This window comes from Lepeophtheirus salmonis, chromosome 5 (assembly GCF_016086655.4).
Source record: "Lepeophtheirus salmonis chromosome 5, UVic_Lsal_1.4, whole genome shotgun sequence".
Taxonomy (NCBI): Eukaryota; Metazoa; Arthropoda; class Copepoda; order Siphonostomatoida; family Caligidae; genus Lepeophtheirus; species Lepeophtheirus salmonis.
In genome coordinates this window covers 67,488,134-67,510,150 of record NC_052135.2, presented here as the reverse complement: position 1 = coordinate 67,510,150, position 22,017 = coordinate 67,488,134, and the positions used below count along the sequence as shown (strand labels likewise).

General features: G+C 28.1%; 1 protein-coding gene across 1 annotated transcript; it reads left to right on the top strand.

Moving 5' to 3' along the window:
* The first annotated feature begins 801 nt into the window (after nucleotides 1-801).
* On the top strand, nucleotides 802-20,219 carry LOC121117607 (uncharacterized). Its single transcript, XM_071888120.1, has 3 exons — nucleotides 802-1,100; nucleotides 2,290-2,620; nucleotides 19,552-20,219. Exons 1-3 carry the CDS (start codon nucleotides 951-953, stop codon nucleotides 20,046-20,048), a joined length of 978 nt encoding a protein of 325 aa, XP_071744221.1. The 5' UTR covers nucleotides 802-950; the 3' UTR covers nucleotides 20,049-20,219.
* Nucleotides 20,220-22,017: the final 1,798 nt, after the last annotated feature.

The following is a 22,017-nucleotide window of genomic DNA, read 5'->3' as shown; positions in this document are numbered from 1 at the left end:
AAATTATATTGATTTTCAAATTAATTGTTTTAAAAGATTAAATGTTTATATATTTTAAAAGTATGAAGCTTTGTGTGACAAAGAATAAATGTTATTTTTTTTTGTTAGAAAACTGCCAAAAGGTATTCAAGAATTCAAGTTTTAGACAATTTCCTTTTATCAACAAGTAACTATAATTTGAAGTCAAAAATGATATTTTCTTTAAATAAAATTTAAAGATCAATCAAAACATGAAAACTCCTTACCACATATTGATTGAAGTATAGCTCCTTAAATAACAATTACATCTTGTTAAGTCAAAATTTTATATAAAAAATTATATTCTTAGAATGAAACAAAATCTTGTTTATAAATCGAAAGTAAACAAATTAGTCATCAATTTCTGTCTTCTAATTTATATATTGATCAGTCAATTATAGTTATTCCATCAATCACAAAATACAATAGAGAGTTTTTGATCAAAATGTAATTTGCATAAAAAAAAAGACGATACTTAAGTATTTTTACAGTAAATTAAAGTCTGCAAAACAAATTCCCTTGTGTCTAATATTATTCTAACTTTGGAATTTGTAAATGTATTGTATTTACAAAGCACAAAAATGTTGCTACTAATTTATTTTTGATAGAAATACATACTTTAAAATAATTCCCATATTGACAATTAATCAATAATGTGAGAAGTAATTAATTTACGTTTAAATATTTGATTTTGAACTAATCAATTAAATATAAATTAATGAGCAACTTGCTTTAATAATATTTGTATATTATGTTTAGTATTTCTTTAAAAGTATACAAAAATATAAGCTTGACTACAACACCAATTACCATAAATTCTTATGAACACTTTGCTAAAACATCAAGTTTCATCGTTTTAACTAACATTGTTCATTGTTTATCGAAACCAAATATTTGTTTATTTACTTCTATTTTCGTTAATTAAATCAAATATGATGAAGAGAAACTATATACCACTTGTTCAGTTCTTAGTTCTTAGCACTTATATGAACTTTATATTTGGAATGAACTTTGAATTCAGATCTTTTGAGTCCCCTATAACAAGTCAAGCTCAAATTGCGTGCCAAGCGAATAATATTAAGGTAATTAATTGAAATATTTGTAAGTTTATGATAATATATTTATTTTGAAATGTCTTTGAATATCAGAATTATCGCTTATATTACGTTAATCAAAAGCGTATTCGTCCAAAACCCGTTTTAGCATAAATAAGCACAATAATTGTAAAATATCGTGCAGATTATTGTGAGAAAAAATTTCATAATTTTGAGAACTTTTCTTCAAGATATTTGTTAAAAACAGATTTTTAAGTGCTCAAATTAGTTTATTTGAGGAGCATTATTCAAGTAATCGTGCAGACATTTTTTTATTGTTCTCCTTGTATTTGATTTCATTTAAATGATTGATTTTTTTTATCAGTTCAGATGATTACATCAAAATTTAAAATTAACTCAGTGAGAATAAATTTGAGATTTTATAACCCAATGGGTACTGTAGAGACAAGGTTAAAGTTTTCCTCACAATATTTATTCTTCTTTAATATTTATACAATTGAACATAATAACACATGTTTTTTGGCCAGAACAGGCCCTGAAGAGTTTTTTGAGATTGAACTACAAAACATCTGTAATACTTGACATGTTACATCCAAATTTAATTTTTTGAAAAACCTTGTCTATAATTAAAATAGATTCAAACTATAAACCGTACATGTGCATTTCATGTTAAAAATTGGATAGTCTGAAGTTTAAACGATTTTACTTAAATTGAACGAAACACAAAAAGTGTTGTTGAAACTACCGCTACACCCCTTATTAATAAGGAATTATGTAGATATATTTATAAGTAAGTACAAGAGTTTAATACTGCTTAATATATCTTAAATTTTTATTTTGGTTTACTAAAAATAGTATTTTGTAAAGAAATTACAATTTTTATTTATTTAACAAATAGTAATCAAATTTTTAACATAGAAATATTTGAACCAAATACAATTAAATTATTTAAATATTGAAAAATTACATAATGTTAACAATCGAATAACCCGAGCTAATATTAAAAAGTTATTTAAACTTTATGACAAAAACATATTTAAGATTGGTTTTATTTTAAACTTAATATAAATTATAAGTCATTAACATATATTAAAAAATTAAATATTCAATCAATAAGAACATATTAGCCTATAAAGGATTAAGTATTTAATATTTACTTTTAATCCACATCAGTACAATTGTTAGCTAATGTTTATATACATATTTATTTTCAAAGGCAAATGGAAACTATATCTGCACAAAATTTGGAGAAATTGTTTGCTTATTTGGATGGAAAAATGAATCCTCACTTTGTTCTGAGCCAATTTGTTCACAAAAATGTGATTTGGTTCACGGAAAATGCACAGCTCCGAACACTTGTACGTGTGAGGTGGGATGGGAAAGCTCTAATTGTAATGAATGTGTGCGACTTCCTGGTTGTCTTCATGGAAATTGTAGTAAACCCTATGAATGTAGATGTAAACCTGGATGGAAAGGAACATTTTGCGAAGAGCGTGAGTTCAATAGTAATATTATAAATGGAGTTGTGAAAAATAGGACCTTCACAAGTACGACATTTTTTTATTTGACAATCTGAAGAATGTTTCTTATTTTCAAAACTTTTATTTTTAATTAATAGAGAGCAATCCTTCGTTTTCTTAGCACTTAAGAAATTTTTCAAACTCCGAAAAATATCGTTTTATTCAAAAAGTATCCTTCCATTAATTGTATAAATATTGTATTTTCTTTAACATATAGGAACTTATCTCTTTAAGGGAAAATTTTTGCATATTTTAATTAATAAATTGTAGCCAAAAGTAAATTAAATGAATAGTGATATCGAATAGTAAAAATGAGTTTTTAACTGTTTATACTGTTGATATATGTACATTATTAGACTTATTCCTATTTTCTTCTTAAAATGTCAGGAAGACATAGCCCAAAAATATTTCTATTGATAAAAAATGAAGATTTGGGTTTTATAAATTAAAGTTTCAAAATAACGCAGAGCGTTTGAAGTAGTAAATTTAATAATTATATAAAAAAAAGAAATTTATCATTATAAAAAACAATTTTCATTTAAATAAACAATGTTTAAAAAGTTTATATTTATATTTTATCTGAAAGGATTGTGTCTTCTAAAAATATTGTTGTATCAGGTATAACGCGCACTTTTTGAAATTAAACTATTTAATCTGTATAACAAATAGAATTATCAAAATAAAATACTCATATTTTTTGTAAAGATTAAAAAATTAAATTAAAAATCCCAATACGTATGATAAAAAAGAAAAAAAAAAAAAAGAATATATTATTTATGAACCTATATATAGATACAATGTTGCTTTTTAGTTAAAAAACTTGTGAAAAGCGATAATAATATAATAAGTTTCAGATTTTTATGTATTTATTACACATGAACAAAGATCTTTTATTGGTTTTTATTTGAATATGTCAAATGTATCTCCCCTGCATCAATAACTAAAAGTGATTTTTCTATTCATATAAATGTTATGTTTTGGATATTTTACGTATTTAGCTTTTAATTCGTATAACTTTATAAAAAGTGTGTTTCTACATGCGTCCCTTGTAAGATTACAATTTCTTTGAAAGTATAATAAGCTTTTTTTTGTTAAATCAAAATGCTAAAATCTATAATTTTTCGTTAGGCCAAAAAGTGAACTACAAAAAAATCTTAGAAATATATATATATAAAAAGTTATTTAAGATTTGTTGCTTGAAAATATATAAATTCAGCCATCAAATTTTATTGATAAGATACAAAATGTTGGTATCTGTAGAACATAAAATTGGAAATTGTAGGCTATAAAAGTTATTTAATGTTTCTTTAGATAACATCAATCAAGATCTCAATCCTCGGGCAATTTTTTTTAATAGTTTAATCAGTATATAGTTACGAAACTCTGTATGTATTCAATTGTTTGAGCAAAATCGCATTGAAAAAAATTGTATATACATATTAGTGTAGTGGAAGATAATTATTAGGTTGAAAACAAATTTAAGATCAATTTTTTTTCATTATCTTTTTTTTTTGTTCTGAAGGAGAAGCTACTAGAAGCTACACATATTGGTGAGGGAACAATTTATTAACTTTATTTTTCTTTATTACTAATTTGGGTAATTTGGCAGAATATGCACAAAGGGGGATGGAGGAACATCCTTGCCCGCGTAGGCCAAACACTAGCGGACATTTAAAAAAGATGTCATATGCTAGTATTACCGCAAGAAGAGAGAAAATGATAAAATCTGCATCCGATTCTACTAATTTAAATGTTGATTTATTGTGGATACATTCATTGTTATACGCATAGACGAGTCAGGCCGTCCTTTTAGGCAAGATAACCTCAATGTATTTGACGTAGCCATTTTTCTTTTTCTTTTTTTGGTTTTTCTGAGAAAGAGCTTTATAGAGCAAATCCTAATCATTCATTCGGTCGTGCTAGCTTCTCCACAAACAAGCGTATTGATGGAAAAGATGGATCAGCTTCTCTTAAAAAAGAGTTGAAGGTACAAGTTATCCATATGTTACATTCAAATAAAACAAGTTGATGCTTCCGTCCACATTGTCGGGATTTATGGACCAAATGAGGATAACCCTGAATTTTATTCTAATGAACTGTATTCATTAATTTTTAATTGTTGTACTATAGTACACCTACATCTATGACTGAAAAAACAAGATTCTACTGCAATAGGAAAGGGTAATTATAAAGCTTCTAGGAGTCTGCAGAGAATTATGGAGAAAAAAAATGTTGACTGATGCGAACTGTTAAGAATGGGCTCACACACCTTCTCTACACTAAAACACGGAACAATAAGGCTGTATCTTCACATCTCGACATTTGCTTCTGTAGAACAGGGATGCATTTAGGCCTATTGAATTTACAGTTATTCCAAATATTATTTATAACCATCAGTCTATTCTACCTAAGTTCGAACCAATACATAACGTAAAACAGAAAGGGAGATGGATATTCAATTCATCTGTCCTATACGATGAGGAATGCCGTGAGGGAATGAGAGCAATGATCTCCCATGCCAGATTTCGTATAGATATGGGGGGAAAAGTGTGAATTTGAATTATGCCAGCTTTGCCGATAATATTCGTGTGAACCTCCAGAATAAATAACATTGTCTGTTCAGGAAACTGAGAAACACTTCTCAGAGCAAGAAATTGTAGAAACTATAAGAAGATGTGGCAAAAAAGATACATCTCCTAGCTTATGAGACTTTGGTTTTTAAATTTATCAACTTTATGCTGATGAACTTGCACCGATTCGTAAGGAAATATTTGAGTGGATACTGATGTTGGGGTCCTTTCCATCAAATATAAATGAAAGTCTACTTAGTACAATACCCAACAAAGGAAAAGATATACGATTCTTTAAGAATTGGAGGCCAATCACACTTCAAAACACTTTGTATGTACAATGTATTTTCACATATAATTGTGGAAAGACTGAAGAAGACAAAGCAAGATACAGTACATAATTCCCAGAAAGGATTTATAGATAGTCAGAGAATGGAAGACATTGTTGCAAACTTACAGACTGCTTTCGATAGTTTTGCTAATTATACTATATTGAACATTGACTATGAAAAGGCTTTTGACTGTGTCTCACATACTCAGATTATAAGAACACTGATGTGCAAAGGATTTGGAAAATTCATAATAAGAGCTGTTGCTACAGTGCTTGTAAACTCCAATACAAGTTATGGGTCAGGACACGTATTAAGACCTTTTCAGATATAACGTGGATGCAAGCAAGGAGATCCCATAGCAGCAACTCTTTTTATAGTTGCTGTGGATCCCTTATTGTTACAAATGAGGGATACCGAAGTATTAAAAAAAAAAAAAAAAAAACAATTAGATATTGTGAATCCATTTAAATATATGTACATGATACATCAGAAATCATAGCACCAGGAAGAGTTTTAACGATAGCATCCATCATTGAAATATAAAGACTTCTGTCATGGTTTGAGATTTTGTCAGGCCTAAAAATTAATTTTGAAAAATCCTAGCTAATAACAAATAATAGTGACATAAACTCACTATATTCCCCGCATGTGAAATCAAGCATCAAGTTGCTTAAAGCTATTATTTGAAAGGATTCAAAGGACTACAATAAGCAGGAAATTATTTCCCGAATAAAGAAAAATACAAATCTAATTAAATCTCTTAACTTTCATAGATGGGAGCAAGTTCAAATTTGGAACTCCCATATAGTTCTAATGGTAACTCATCTTTTACGTATATGTATGTATGACATCGAAATCTGCTCAGACATAGATGATAAATTGATGAATTTCGTAGATCTTCCATGGAAAAGGATATTCTCCATAAAAAGAACCACAACTCCCAAAAGGCTAGGCGGATTTGGAGCAATAGATTTCAAAAGCTTTTGGAAGTTTTTTTTAGCTGAATGGATTCTGAAATGTTTAAGAAGAGAGGACTTTCGGAATTCAACAGTATCTCCTGATTTTTTTGATCTCCAATATTCCAAGTGTGTGGTACGTTCAATAATAAGTAATTTATTTAGACTCAAATATTGGTGCTCGCTCCTTAACACAGTAAGGGATACTTTTTATACTCTTGAACTAGTCATGGGTGGGTACAGTTCATTAAAAGGTGACTTGATAGAAATTCCCGCTTATCTCCAGAAAATCCCACTTTATCTCTCGGTTGATCTTTTTAACTACAGGGATATTCTTTTAGTTATGATGACACATAAAAAAATTTATATAATCCAGAATATACGACTTGGGCATACTTATGATTTTACTAAAGAGCTTTGTGTAAGACAGGAGCTCACTAAGATAAAAGTTGCATAAATAAGAAAAATGTGGTGTGAATCATCACTATCAATGATTAAAAATGTTTTAAAGAGGAAAGACATACAGTTAACAGAAAGACAAGCCTGTAATAGTTTGTCAGAACCAATTGCTGACTCCTTCTGAAAAATGGTTTTTTATTACCGTATGATTACTGGAACCCAGGAAGGTATTGTTATTAATTGAGAACTATAATCAATTGATACTGGTTAAAAAAAATATATATATTTCATTTAATCTACGATGATTTTGGGCATACTTAATGTATGTCTGTTTATTTATATATATAAAATAGGTCAAAATGACGGGAGCAAACAAAAAAATTCTAGCAGATGCATATTCTTTAAATAGATTTTTTTTAAATTATACATTGAATATTTGTCTATAATATTTCTATGATATTTTTCATCATTATATCTTATAAATAAATTATAAGGGTCTAAAAAAGAGTGCCGTGTTTTATCATTGTCAGCCTAAAAATTGGAAACATATCGAGTTTAAAACAAGATACAAAATCAATAAAAACACTTTATAATCATAATAAATACTTTTTCATAAGTTTAATTCATCCTAGTTTTAGTTTCAGTATTGATTTAAGTGTAAAAACTGACTTTGAGCGATAATAGTTCTGAATTACTATAATACTAGATATGTCAGAATTCAGATGACTGAGATATAAACTGAGATCACTTTTGGATTCTGTGTTCATAGATAAATTTGATTATTTTTTTTAACTCATTTGTTCAAAATTCTCCACCATTAATTATTCCTCCGTGTTATGAGCTAGAAATATATCAAAAGACCCATTCCAGAGCTATTAAATGTTTTTAATGGCATACACTTCACTAAAACTATTTAATAATAGACCGAGACTCGACTCGACGGCAAATATTTTTTCTAACGATATAGGAGTAATTAATTCATGAGGGATTTATTATTCAATTTTTTATTTTGCATATTTTCAAGGGTGTTTAATTGTTAGTGTGACATTTTAATTCGATCTTCTTCTGTATTTTAATGAAAAATTCATGTTTTTATAGTTTCAGTCTTCAAAGGGCGTTTTTGACCTCTAAAGACATTAAAAAAATAATTTTAAATGACTTTGTAAATTTGTAAAAGTAGTCAGAAGTTTCAATTTTAAAGTAATGTTCCTAAATTTCAAAATTTTCATTGAAGTTATTTTTCTCGTGTGATACATAACAATATAATGCTTATTTTTCATTTTGAGGAAAAACAAATTGTAATCTAATCATATAAGTATCAGCAGTCACTCCATAATTTTATTGTAAGTATCCAAAGTGATAAAAATTGCCGTTAAATTGAGTGACAAAAACACACAGTTGGACAATGGATAATAAAGGAAAATGTTTATGAAGTAAAATCAAAAATCAAAATATTGTTATTGGAAAATAATTTAATATTACTTAAGGGTATCAAACTTCCATACAAATACAGTAACGAGTAATTTTAATATTCGTGATGTATATTTTTGAATTGAAGTAGCCATATTTAAATTCATTTTCCAAATTGCTTCCAGACTAATCATGAGTGAAGATGTTCAATGTAATTATATTTGCAGTCAGAAACCCTATTCTACAGTAAAATTCAATGAATTCTCACTTATTTATTCTATTCTTTTTTTTTAAAGAAGCCATATTTACCATTTGAAATAAATCACTCAATATTAACAAATTCATCCAATATAACACTTCAGGCATGATTCAAAATGATTGATTGGTTCCAGTTGATTTTTATTCATCTTTCAATGTCCAAATAAAAAAAATGATAACAAACGAAAGTTGCCATATCATTTCGACTTTGTATGGCAATTACCATTATCGGCCTTTGAAATAGTATTTGCTGATGCTCTCATTACATTGTCTACAAAAACATTTATTACATTTTGGAACTTTTATTGATTACATATGATCAATTTTTTAATCATATCAAAATATTCAAATTCAAAGGCATATGTTCTCTGTCGATGGCATAATTCGGTTAGTTTGAAAAGAGCAAATACTTATAAACCTTGTGTGAATTATTTCATGGACTGACTGGCTGGGAAATATTTAGGGTATCTAAAAGATTTATCGTCTTCAAATTAAGATAAAGTTCCTTCATTTTAAGTACTATTTTTTTTTTGGTATTAAACATTTGTGGATGCTGGAAGTTGAATATGGACGTTTATGTTTCAAAAATAGTTTTGTATGTTACTTTAAATAAAATTATTTTTGTATAATATAATGGTATTTATAGATTCTAATTTTATCACTAACTTCTATAAAAGTCTAAAGTCACATTAAACAAGGTATTTCGAAAAAAATGACCCAAATTTTTGATCAATGTAAATTTATCCAAAAATACAAACATATTTTTTTAAGTTAATGAAGTAGTATGTCCTCTATACTATTTTTAAAATTTGGAAAATTTGTACTAAACACGAACATGAGCCAAAACAGAGACAGAATAAAATATATTTTGTCAAGAATTGAGTTACATCTGGTGGACTATAGCTTATTCTGATCAAACCAGATTTCTAGGACGTGGAGAGAAATTTGGGGGTTTCGCTAATAAATTGATTTTTTTCCACAGTTCCCCGTGTCTTAAAAAATATATTATATATCGATTCAAAAATTCGTCAAAAAATAAAAATTCTACAACAACTACTTATTTTTCTAACAAAAAAAGGGAAGCACGTATATTAAATACACATAAAAAAAGGAAATTGACCAATGACTACGACAACATCAAAAAAAGAACTTGATGTAGATATAGAAATATAAAGGAAAATCTCTGTAGTTAACTAATGAAGAATAAATGAATTTAGTTATGTAACATTGGTTTGCCTTAAACTTGGTGAGGCCAATTATAAGGCTGCATGTTCTAGAAAGTAAATAATGGCTAGTTCCGATATCATAATATTTATATTATTGATATGAAAATTTGTTTTCATATAACTCCTCAGGGCCTTGTTCTTGATAAATTCATGCTTGATGTGAATTGTATTCATATAAATTAAAAAGAATGCCGAAACAATAATAAAAAAATTGCATTGCATGTTACTCTAGATTTCAAGTACAATAAGTCCACTAAACTTAGCTTAATATCATCATTTAAAGTGTCTATTTATTCAAATATATTGTCAATTCAGTTTCTCCTTTTCTCCCTTCTCTGCTATATTACAACTGTCTTTTTTAAACTGAGTGTTTTAGTACCTTAAACTTTTCGTAATAGTGTTACTTTTAAATTTTAATAATTTTATATCAACAAATAGTATAATCAATCTTAGTTTAGTTTAAATAATATCAAATACATAATTTGTATTGAGAAATGACTGAATTATTACAATAAGTACAATCAAAAACAGTTTTCATCCAATATCTCAAAGATAATCTATTTTTGTCACAATAATCCGCTTTATAAAACTATATATTAGGATAAATATTTTGTAGGTTGATCCTGGAAAAAACTATGTAATAATAAATTTTATTTGATTATAAAAGAAAATTCTTACTATATTTACTGTTTTTCAATTCTTTCAAAATAATATCCAATAAAACAACGTATATTTTAGAGGTTTGAAATAAATTAACTTACATACTAGATATTAAATTTTCACTTACTTACGTATAAATCTCAAATTTACAATTAATATAAAAAATAAACGACATGAATCTTAGGGACATAAAAAAAAAATATTCTGTAATAAAATATAGTATAATTTATTTATTAAATAGCGTGAAAATACCTTCTCTCTTCTGCATCTCTTAGATTAGATAATGCCTTATCACAAATTGACAACTATCTATATCGTCGACTTATTGTAGTTTGAAGGTCAGTTATTTACGCTTTTTTAGATTCTGGACACATCTGCAAAAACTTTCAGTATTTGTCCCATTTATGATTTAGAATGTTGAATAAACAAAAAATTGAGTGGGCTGTGGGAAACTTTGTTGGGCCAGGAGTTTTCAGTTCGAAGCGGTACTTTATTTTGTTTCAATGAAGACTATTTTATTTTACTAGGATTGACTATAAGAGACACTTTTATTAAGATATATGTAGTCATACTTTGAATATGAATAAAGTATTGGTCTTTTCAATAAAGCTATATATGTTCGACTATTTCTTGATTTTGAATTATTTTTTAGCAAGTAACTATAAAACACAATTCGTAACCTCAAAAACTTTTTATACATGCATTTTCTAAAAACCAAAAACAAGTTTCCATTTCTTTGCCCAAAATTTTACTTATTTTGAAATTATGTTTAAGACTAATCTATGTAAACGTGTTTGTCTTATTTGGTTTAAAATACCTTTGTATGACCTACATGTAAATAAATATAGTGTTTTAGATATCTTTGTAGTTGGAAATTTACTGTTGCTACAATTAAAGTTCTCTGATTCAGATCTATGTCTACATACAATGGTTATATTTAGTCTACCTGAGAGTAAATATTAATATTTCCATTAGGTTAATATGTGTTAATTGAATTTATTATTACATAAAATATTATTTATAATAACCGGTCAAAATGGCCCGTTAACAATCTTTATACAAAGTCATTTTTATTGAAAGTAAAATGAAATAAAAAGTTAATTTAGGAAAAGTAAAAAACTTCCAGTCTCAAAAATATCAACAACAGATATTTTTCTTTGTTTAAAGTTGAAAAGGGGTCAATTTGACGCGTATGGTGGCACATAGGTGTTTCAAATTTTAAATCAATTTACATTTTTTGATCCTTTGGTTATCAGATTGAAGCTGGATTTACTTTAATTAAGCCTTCATTTAACAATTTTATGAAACAAAAAAGTTGTCTTTGCATAATCTTTTCATAAATAAATGCAACTATTAATTAATAAAGCCTATTAATGGTAGGGATTAATTTGTATATGCATATTTTATTTTATATGATATCATTTATAAGAGCTTCAAAAAATATTTTTCTCTCAATTTTAGCTATATGTAAGGCTGGTTGCTTAAATGGATTTTGCTCATCTCCCGAGGAATGTCTGTAAGTACATTTTGACCTTCAACCATTGGAAAAAACTATTTGATTTTCTTTTTTAGTATATTGTTTCTAATAAATTAAGTAATATATGTGTATAAGAATTTGTATAGAACCAATAAAATTTTCTAATAAACTATATAAATTATTAGAGAATACAATAAATTGGTTTATTATGCAAATATATAGGAGTCATTAAACGACAAATATAATTCAATAAAGGCGGCAATGTTTAATAAATAATTTTTTTTTTAACTTTTATAACTTTTCTTATTTTTTAGTAGTATTTCCATTGTTTCATTTATTTGTTGACATTTGACAGAATTTAAAAAAAAAAGTAAGGTTTTGAAGCACTTGCAGAATAAAACCCGTATGTATTATTAATTTTTAAACTGCAAAAAACAAAAATAAGATTCAAAATCTTAAAAAAACATAGTTCAGGTATTTTGACACTTTAAAATAACAAGTTTTTATGGTATAATTACAACTTAAAGACATAATTTGAAACAAAAAAGTATTACAGCATTTGAAAAATAAATAAATTATTTAATTATCTGAAATACAGATCTTTCAAAATGGACCATTCATAAAAAAATGAAGTAAAAAGAAGGACTTTATTTTAAGATTAATATTTTTTTTCAAATGTTTGTTATTATAGCTAAAATGGATAAATCAAACTTATATTACAACTTAAGAATATTTGCTATAAAATAAGTTGATTTCATTTCATTTTTTCAGTTTAACTTTTAATTTATTAACAGCAAATTTAACAAATAATTAATGTCAAGTAGTTTCAAAAAAGTTCAGAAATATAATATAATTTAGTATATATCTTGACTAATTTAATAAGTAATTAATATTTTAGAGGCAATAAGATATATGGTATTTAGCTTAGTTCGTATTTTGCTATATACGCAAGCGTTCTTTATACAGCCAAACATTATAATATTATTTAATGTGAGCTGAGTGTGTCAATAAATATTATCACTTCTAGTGTGAACTGGTATATGTAATTATAAACTTTATTGCCAATATAAGTTAGAATTTTATTGGGCTAGGATACACACCAATAAAAGTAAATTTGATAATTCTATAACAAAATAGATTTTTTCCAGTCTGTAGTTTTCAAACTATGGGCTATGGTCATCGTATATCTAATGATTTTCCCTTTAATATTATGTAATAGGGAGATTACGTAAACATATGTACTATTTATTTTGTCAATAGTAACTTTAAGTTCACTGTTTTGTCTCGATCCTGTATTATACTCGAACTTCGCAGAATATCCAGTCCCATTATCCTTAATCCCTGTTGAAGGCAAGATTTAGGATTTTCTATGTACTTTTGAGTTCTAGTTATTGCTTCACATTTTTTATGAGAATCCTAATTTGAAAAGATCAATATTTTCTTTGTATAATTTCTGCCATCTGGTATATCCTACTGGTAGTATTTCACTGCATTAAAGACATTTATAATTTGTTATATCAAAATCATTTGTAAAATATTGTATTTCATGGAAAATGAGCTTTATATTTTACACACAAACCACAAAGCTAATGTAAAATTATTATCAAATAATTTATTTTGCTGAAAGTAGAGCGCCTATTTAAAGCTGATTAAATTATTACTTTTGTTCAACACTAATATAAATAAGTTTTTTTACATGAAAATGTATACTAATATTAATCAGTATTTTTTATTTTTTAAGGAAACTAAAGTTCTAAGACAACAACCTATTTTCATTGCCATGTCTATAGGGAATGAAGTTGTAGCCGATGATTTGGCGGTACATATCCCCGTCCATTTAGTGAAGTATCGATTACCTCTTAGCAGAAGAGACACTCTAAAAGGTTTAATGTTATTAGGTATAGCAATACAACAATGGTACCATACTAAATTGATATTGGAACTGGTACCTGCTGTGTCATTACCTGATACCAAAATAAAATCACCAATGACATACCCCTCAAAACTCCTTTCCTAAAAAAAAAAGAATTTTTGAATCATTATAGCCTTGTAATATATAACAAAAACCCTGCAGATGCCCTTGAAATTTGTTTTTCATCAGTCTTGCGCACTTATTGCCAAGTAAGAGGGCGCTGTGTCTGGTGTTTTAGATGGCTTCAACGGTGAACAATTTTGTCCGTGCTGTCTCTGCCCCAGTGCTTCTTTGTCTCCGCTATATAAATCGCGAAAAAGGTTGTTCTTTCAAAAAATTCTTTGCAGTACTAAGATTTCTAAAGAATACTCCCTTCTTAACCTTGTCGCGGATAATCTCCAAAATATAATCCCTATTGAATAGAGGAACAGCTAACCAAATAATTAGTTGAGCTGGAGCCCATACAGGGAAGTTAGAATCCATTTTCTTGTTGGTGACGTCAGTACCAATCATGAGTCTATGGTAGAACTCCTGTCTCCTCCATTCAACGTACAGTTTTCCGGACATATCGATAAAAATCTTGACAATTTTTATTATTATATTCACAAGAAGGTTAATACCATTTACAACCAGTAGTTTTAGGCCTTTTTATGGGGGTCAAATAGTATTGGTGAAATAGCAGTATCAGCCACTCTTTTTCCTCTTTTATCACCTTCATGGCAAATTGAGGGGAAGCAGTGGCTGTGTATATAAGTAAGAGAACTACTTCTTGTGTTATTAAGATCAATTCTTTTCTAAAGATTCAAATTTCTCCAACTAGACAGGTTTCTATAAATAGCACAATATATACAATGCTAATTCAAAATACGAGCTCTTTGACACTCTCACATCATGCCCAAAATCTCAATATTATTTTTGATTTACACAATTTCCTACTTTTTGATAATTACATAGCATCCAAGCACCCCGAGGAAGACTGGAGGTTGAGTATTAAATAATATCTTTTCTCATACTTTTGAAAAAGTCCAACAGGATTTTGATTCTTTTAAGAGCTGTGAATTTGAATTAGCTTCTTCTGTAAAGGGAGGTCATCTGCATAGGGATCGATCAGACGCGGTTTTTCATTAAAATGAACGGCAAATCTGTCCTACTTAAAAAAAAAATATGTTTAGTGAAATCTTCTATAGATGCAATTAATGAAAGAGGTGCAGTCAGGCAGCTGTGCAGGCAGTTTTTTTTCTTCAAAGAAATTGGGTTGCTTTCTACTCCATTTAACGAAATAGTAGATGAGCCACTATGTAAAAGGGCTCTCACATGATTAAAAAAACTTTTTAGGGAGAAGTCTTGTAATAGCTTTAAAAACATGACAAATGATTAATCGAATCGATGATAGCTCTAACTTTTTTTCTATGATTGATTAAATTTATAGCCGCTTGCATGTTTCGTGGAGTATCTGAAATTTGACTTTTGTTAAAAAAAAAAAAAATTCTGAGCCATTCCAATATTTTTACAGTCCAAAATTCCGATAAAATTCTATGAGTTGCATTTAATACGGTAATAGGCCTCCAGTGAATTTTTCAATTCTTTTGTTGATATATTTGTTTTTCCTTCCCTTTTAACGATTTTTTTTTAATGTGAAAGTTTTAATATCTCAAGATAGAATATGAATTGCTTGCGCATCATTTAATTTTGAAATAAAACATTGAATGATATTCAATGTTTACTCTGACTCAATGGTTATTGTTTACTCTAAATTTTTGCTTTGCCAATAATCCATTTAAATAAAATAAATGAGCACTGTTTTAAGTAACAATAGAACTTGATCTCTAAAAGTTTATGATTAAATGCTGGCTCAGCCCTACATATTGCTCTGTCTGTAATTTTATTTAGGTTGTAGGACATCAATACGAGAAGACTGTTTGTTTCTTTGCCGGGATACTTTTTACTTCTGGACAGTGCTTTTTTTAATTGTTGACCAAATTAAACCTTTCACAAGGCTCACCAAGACTTTTGATTAAAAGACAACTTCATAAGGAACTTTTACGATTATGTATTCAAATTTTCGATAACCTTAAATCTTTTTTTACAATACATTGACTTTTTTTTTCAAGTATAATATTCAATATATCCACATATACCCTAACTACATATATCTACTTTTCCCCAAACTTTATCATAAACATAATATTTGAGCTATGTATGAATATATTGAAAAATACTTCAGAATAAAAACTTTTTCCCATTTAATGTCAAAAGGAAAGTTCCTCATGAAGTTCTCCTTTAATCAAAATACAAACTTTTTTGTCTTAGTTAATTATCCTCGTATTATAAGCAAGAAAATTAATATTAATTATATATATATATCCGACTCAATAGTGGATGAATTAGATTATTTTTATGATCTTAGAATTACCTAATCAAATAATATATATATTCAGTAATGTTACAAGGATCCCTATAGAAATTTAATTTTCTAAAGAGATATTGAAAAAATAATGATATATATATTTGATCTGTTTTATTAAAAAATATATATTCACCTCCTTATTTTACATAATATTCGTAATCTTGTTGAAAAGGAAATGGTAGTAATCAGATTGATCCATTCAAAGCAATATTAAATATTCCATTGATTTGTCATAAAAAATATTTGTGTAATATGTCATATATTAAATAGAAAGAGAACATAAACTAAAGAATACCCTTTACATAGAACATGTAAAGGGCATTCTTTAGTTTATGCTCTGTTACTATTCAATAGAAACTAAAATACTCTTTACATAGAACATGCCCTTTTAATTTCATTTCCTTTACCTCTCCTCCAGTAGCTGATCAAAATATGTGCAAAATTTGGATACTTTGAAAATGTCGTCAAATGGCTGTACCATTAGACCTATTCAAAAAAATTGATGTCATTATGCCCTATCCTCAGGCTTATTGTCTTTAAAGTTTTTCTATAATGCCATTTTTGATGATTTTGTGTAATTTTTGGACAAAAAATATAAATAAACCACACCAATGAATGCCAAAAAATACATATAACTAAAATATAACAATTTCAAAATTATTTTTTTTAGATATTTTATTATCTATGTATCAAGTTTGCCAGTACAATGACGGTAAAGAGAAACCTCTAGCTGTGCGAACTGCAGTACTAAATTATATATTTCCATGTATAAATTTTATTTTCTCTGATATTTACCCATTTTTGGCGAAAAATATATCAATATTTTCGAAAGATTATACTCATACCTCAATTTCTTATTTTCAACAAATTTCTAATAACAATTTGAAAATCAGACAGATATACATTTTATATTTTTTCTTATAGTACTATAAATAAAAACGTAAAAATTACAAAAAAAGGATTCTTTTTATTGTCTATTTATTTATTGAAGATATTCTTTTTAAAACAATCAAATCATTGCCTCGACATTTTCTACAGCTTTAAGAAGATACTCTATGCTTGAGATTTTTAATTATTATGTTCGCATAGTCAGTCACCATTTTTATTCCTCTCTCTGCAATACCCGAATATTATGTATAGATTTTAATGTATTTTTTGTTTTCATGTTGTCTTCATTTCCTGACCATGATGCAACATGCTTTTGAAGCCAATCTGACCATATATTCAGCATGGCTAAAAAAAGATGCTATTCTTGACCAATAAGATTATCAAATTTAGTTTTTTCAGCTATAATCTAAAATATAGGTTTACCTCTTCTAAAGCTATCAGGTTTTATAGTCGAATATCATTTCAAGGCTATATTTTCATCATCATTTAATACATTGTGTTGAATATAGCGAATGAAACTCGCTCCTGTGTCAAATACAACATTTGATTAAGAATTTTCTTCTTGACAACCTCTGCCAAATCATTGTCAATTCTTCTAAACAATAATATGTCGAGTAAAGTTTCAAATCATTAACAGGAGCATCTGCTGCAAATGCTGAAGACATCCACATTGGAGTCTAAAACGAAGTTAGGAATTCGTTCATCCTTTCTATCTTTTTCATTGTCCTTTTATCATATTTCCTTCCCTAAATCAATATAAACTTATCTTGGTAGTATATATTTAGCCATTTTTAACTTAGATTAACCAATTTTTATTTAATAAATCTGTTTTTAAAAATTATAAAATTTACAATCTCGAATGTTGTGCAAAAGATCTAAACTCTGATCAATAGGGATAAATCGTTATATTTACTCGTTTCACCAACATGAACATATTTGGACTTTCGCTTTAACATTTAGAAAAAAACCTATTTCATGACTAGTTTACCGCTTGTCCACAAGGGTGATCTAAATCCATTACCTCCGCTACACTGACTATCAGGACCTTTCTAATATCTTATAATATCCCATGGCCCATTGTTTGTGCAATAGCACCCTTGGGCTTGGGTGCACTCTAATATAATCAAAGGGGAAATACGAGATGCCGTTCAATATTTTGCAATGTTTGTAGGTACTATTAGAAACTACGCATTTTGATGATATTACAATACCTTTAATGAAACATATTTCTTGAAGTGAGAAGGAGACTTAAGCCACACCTTTAAAATTTCGGCAAGCAGCAATGTTCCCGCGATGCACAAGTTGGAAATCCCTGCACAATATTATAAAAATGCTTGTAATTAAATTGTTTCTTAATCAAATACTTAATGATCAAATTGCTTGCAATGAATTGTTTCATTATCTAATTAATCACAATCATTTTAAGTGACAATGTAAATGAAGTTAAAATTACCATCTACTACTCGATTGGAAATTCTATAGATTGCCCGGGCATTTTGCAAATCCTGATTTTCCACATTGCCCGTAATATAAATTTGTATGATAAAACATCAATTTATAGAGCTGTAGAAAAACCGAAAAATTGAAGCAATTTAGTTATTTGAAGAATGTTTGGAAGTGAAGAAGCTAAGCTGTCCTTACATTTATTAGATGATATGTCAGTGGTTATTACAGCTACCAAATTAAAAAAATTCCCACTCCATATCTTCTCTGGTATCAATTCTTAATTTTGCTCTGCGTAATAAGAGGAATTACATGTATAACTTCGCATCAAATCATCAGTGTTTCATGAGCAAATGAGTTGCTTTATAGTTAAATATATTTTCTTCAAGAATTAAAAAATATATTATTAACAGCTTTTGAAAATAAAAATAGTACTCAGATTCCCCACAAACTGTTTCACGCATGATAAATACTTAGAATATAAAATTCGATTAAATTATAAAAATCATGAATTGAGCCGGAACATATTAAATATTTATTTGAAATATTCAAAAAGGGAAATTAAGTTCTAGTACATTATTTATATACATCGTCGTTTGAGCTGAGTAAAGGGATGCTGTTTGTTTAGTGGGATTGACAGGGAATGATCTAATATGAGCTGATCTTCTATATCAAAACATTCAATTATACTCTCTACTGCGAACAACTCGAAATTTTGAAGTGGTAAAAATTGAAGCCTAGGAGAGGAATCGTATTTCATCAAGAAAAATCCAAGTTACTCATATCTTTGATGGATCTTATTTATTTAAAATCGTTGACCAAAAACAATATGATTGAAAATACTTTTATAAGTATCTGAAAATAAAGTTTCTACATAAATAGTTTTTTCTGAATTTATCATAATATTTATATTTATATAATTGAGTTTAGAAGTTTTAAAATATACTAATTTGAACTTCCTTTAAGTTTTATAATGTTAAAAAATGATTAATTTTATTTTATCTTTTTAAATTTTTGTACTTTTGACAAGATGCAAACCTGGTTGGAAGGGAGACAAATGTGACATATGCGAAAAATTACCCGGTTGTTCCTTAAATGGAGAATGCCAAAAACCACTAGAATGCAACTGCAAGAAAGGTTGGAAAGGGAACTTTTGCGAACTTCCCATATGTCATTCTCTTTGCCATTCCATAAATGGTTATTGCTTCAAACCCAATGAGTGCTGGTGTCATATTGGATGGGAAGGTGAGTATTGTCAAGATTGTCGGCCTTATCCAGGATGCAAAGGAAAATGTGAAAAACCTTGGGAATGTAAATGTCTCCCTGGTCAATCTGGACCATTATGTGACTCATCCCCAAATTTCATGAATAATACCCTTCTTGAGGAAAATATTCTTTCAAACGAGGAAAACACTCTCAACATGGATATACCCCTCTTAAATCAAACCAATTCAATTCCCATATTAACAACCAATGATACGCTACAGCCAATTCAAACCGAAAACTCTGGAGATTAAAGAAAAAACTTTGTTATTTCAAATTTTCCGAAACCATGTATTATATTTTCAATATATCAATTACAACTAAATATATATTTATAATTTGTATATTTTAAAACGTATACGTAATATAAATAAATTAACTTTTAAAAAAATGTATCCGTAAATAGCATATTCAGTTGACTTAGTATCATTTTTTTTTTAAACATAAAAATAATTTATTTATCCATAAGAATTTTGTGAATAAAAGATGAACTTGTCACTTAATTTTTTTTATTCATTAACATATTTGTAGAAATATATTGTTTCAACTCTCTGTAGATTTAGTCATATTTTCAAAAATGTTAGAAATACTTATCCTTCCCTGAAGAATTTATTAAATAATCATAAAATTGAAAGTAAAACAAAACTAAATAACTACGAAATTTGAGATAATAAAAAATATAGGATTATAATAAATAGTTTATTCTGAAATATTATACACACAAGATATTATTACGAGGATATTTTAGTCTCTTGGGTGGATTAAACCCACAGGGAAGTAACGGAGAGTTAATATTTGCCTTACAATAAAGTATTTTAAACGTAGAAGGACGATCTGAAATAATTTTTCAAATTGAAAATGGATTGACAAAACTGAGAAGATAACGCACTCGGGAGAAGTAATTTTCTTGAAGTCAATGTACGTTAGTGGGATTCACAGTCTCTCCCAAAGAAGGAAATATACGTTATTTATGATGAACTCAATGATAATTCCTAAATCAGGTGGAGAAATAATACTAGTATAATTTTACATATACTGAATCAGTGCAACTTTACCTCACCATGTTAAAGAACATTATTAAAAAAATTAAAGAACCAAAATTGACTTGAACATGTAAATAAATTATGGCCAAAGACTTCCAGTCATTTGAGCTACAGGCTGTATAAAATATTTTCCTTTTCAAGAACAATTTATGTAACTTTAGTGGTGGCTATACATATTTTTCATGTGGGAAATTATAGTAATCTTTAGATTTATTAAGTAATATTTTTGTCGGAGGCTCTCTTTCCTGGCTTTACTTTTAATAGTGCCACCTACATCATCATGAAGACCCCTTGCAGTAACTTGTGGTAAATAAATACCACTTAGCAGACAAGTGAAAGTCCTCTTGGTGGAACGTGAGATTCAAGAAGACTTTACAGTTTTAATATTGGCCCACACATCCGTCGGAAAAGTAATCTATTTTTTTTTAATATGACTCAATTTTTTATTTAAATGATCCACATGTCGTTTCCAGTATAAATGTACGGCTAACCCATCTTGATGGTTGTTATCGGATATAATAGTGGAAGAGTGGTGACATAGCTTCACATTATTCTTATAATAGTAAACCCAAGGGTGTATTGTTGTCTGTGCTTTATTCCAATAAAATGCTTGAGCCGCATCCTGGACAATAAAACTGTAATTTTCCGGAAAGTCACCAACTACCACAACTTCTTCCTCCGTAATTTCTACTTTCTTCTTTGTTAAGAAATTGCTTTGAGCCTTTGCAATAAAGTCTTGTTTTGCTAGCTTGACTGCTTATTCAAAGAAACGCTCAAGAAAATCTTGTATTGGAAGTACTGTAGTATTTAAGTCACATCTATCAGTGGATGCCCACTGTTAAAACGGTACCTCGTCGGAGTTGTTCCTATCCAACTTTGTCGAGTAATATATTTTCATGATCCTCAGTACTTTTGCGGGAATCACATGTAAAAAGTAGCACAAAGGTAATGCAGCGTTGCATACATTAGATGCAATAACATGACGGTACGTTTAGTAAGTTGTTATTTCGGCCATTCTCGATCCTATCATTATAATGATTATAAGATTAATGTTTTTATAGAAAGTGTAACCACATAGAGAGTGTGTACTACTAGTACCGGCAAGACCACACATTCTGTTGGTCGAAGGGAAGCTAATTTTGAAAATCGAAAGCTCAAATTTGGGCTTGTATCTTTAAAG

Bases quoted from the DNA above. Each gene is read 5' to 3' on its own strand.
- LOC121117607 (XM_071888120.1), top strand. From the start codon at position 951: ATGATGAAGAGAAACTATATACCACTTGTTCAGTTCTTAGTTCTTAGC. The intron at 1,101-2,289 runs GTAATTAATTGA...TTATTTTCAAAG, and splicing joins GCCAAGCGAATAATATTAAG to GCAAATGGAAACTATATCTG. The intron at 2,621-19,551 runs GTACGACATTTT...AAATTTTTGTAC, and splicing joins GAAAAATAGGACCTTCACAA to TTTTGACAAGATGCAAACCT.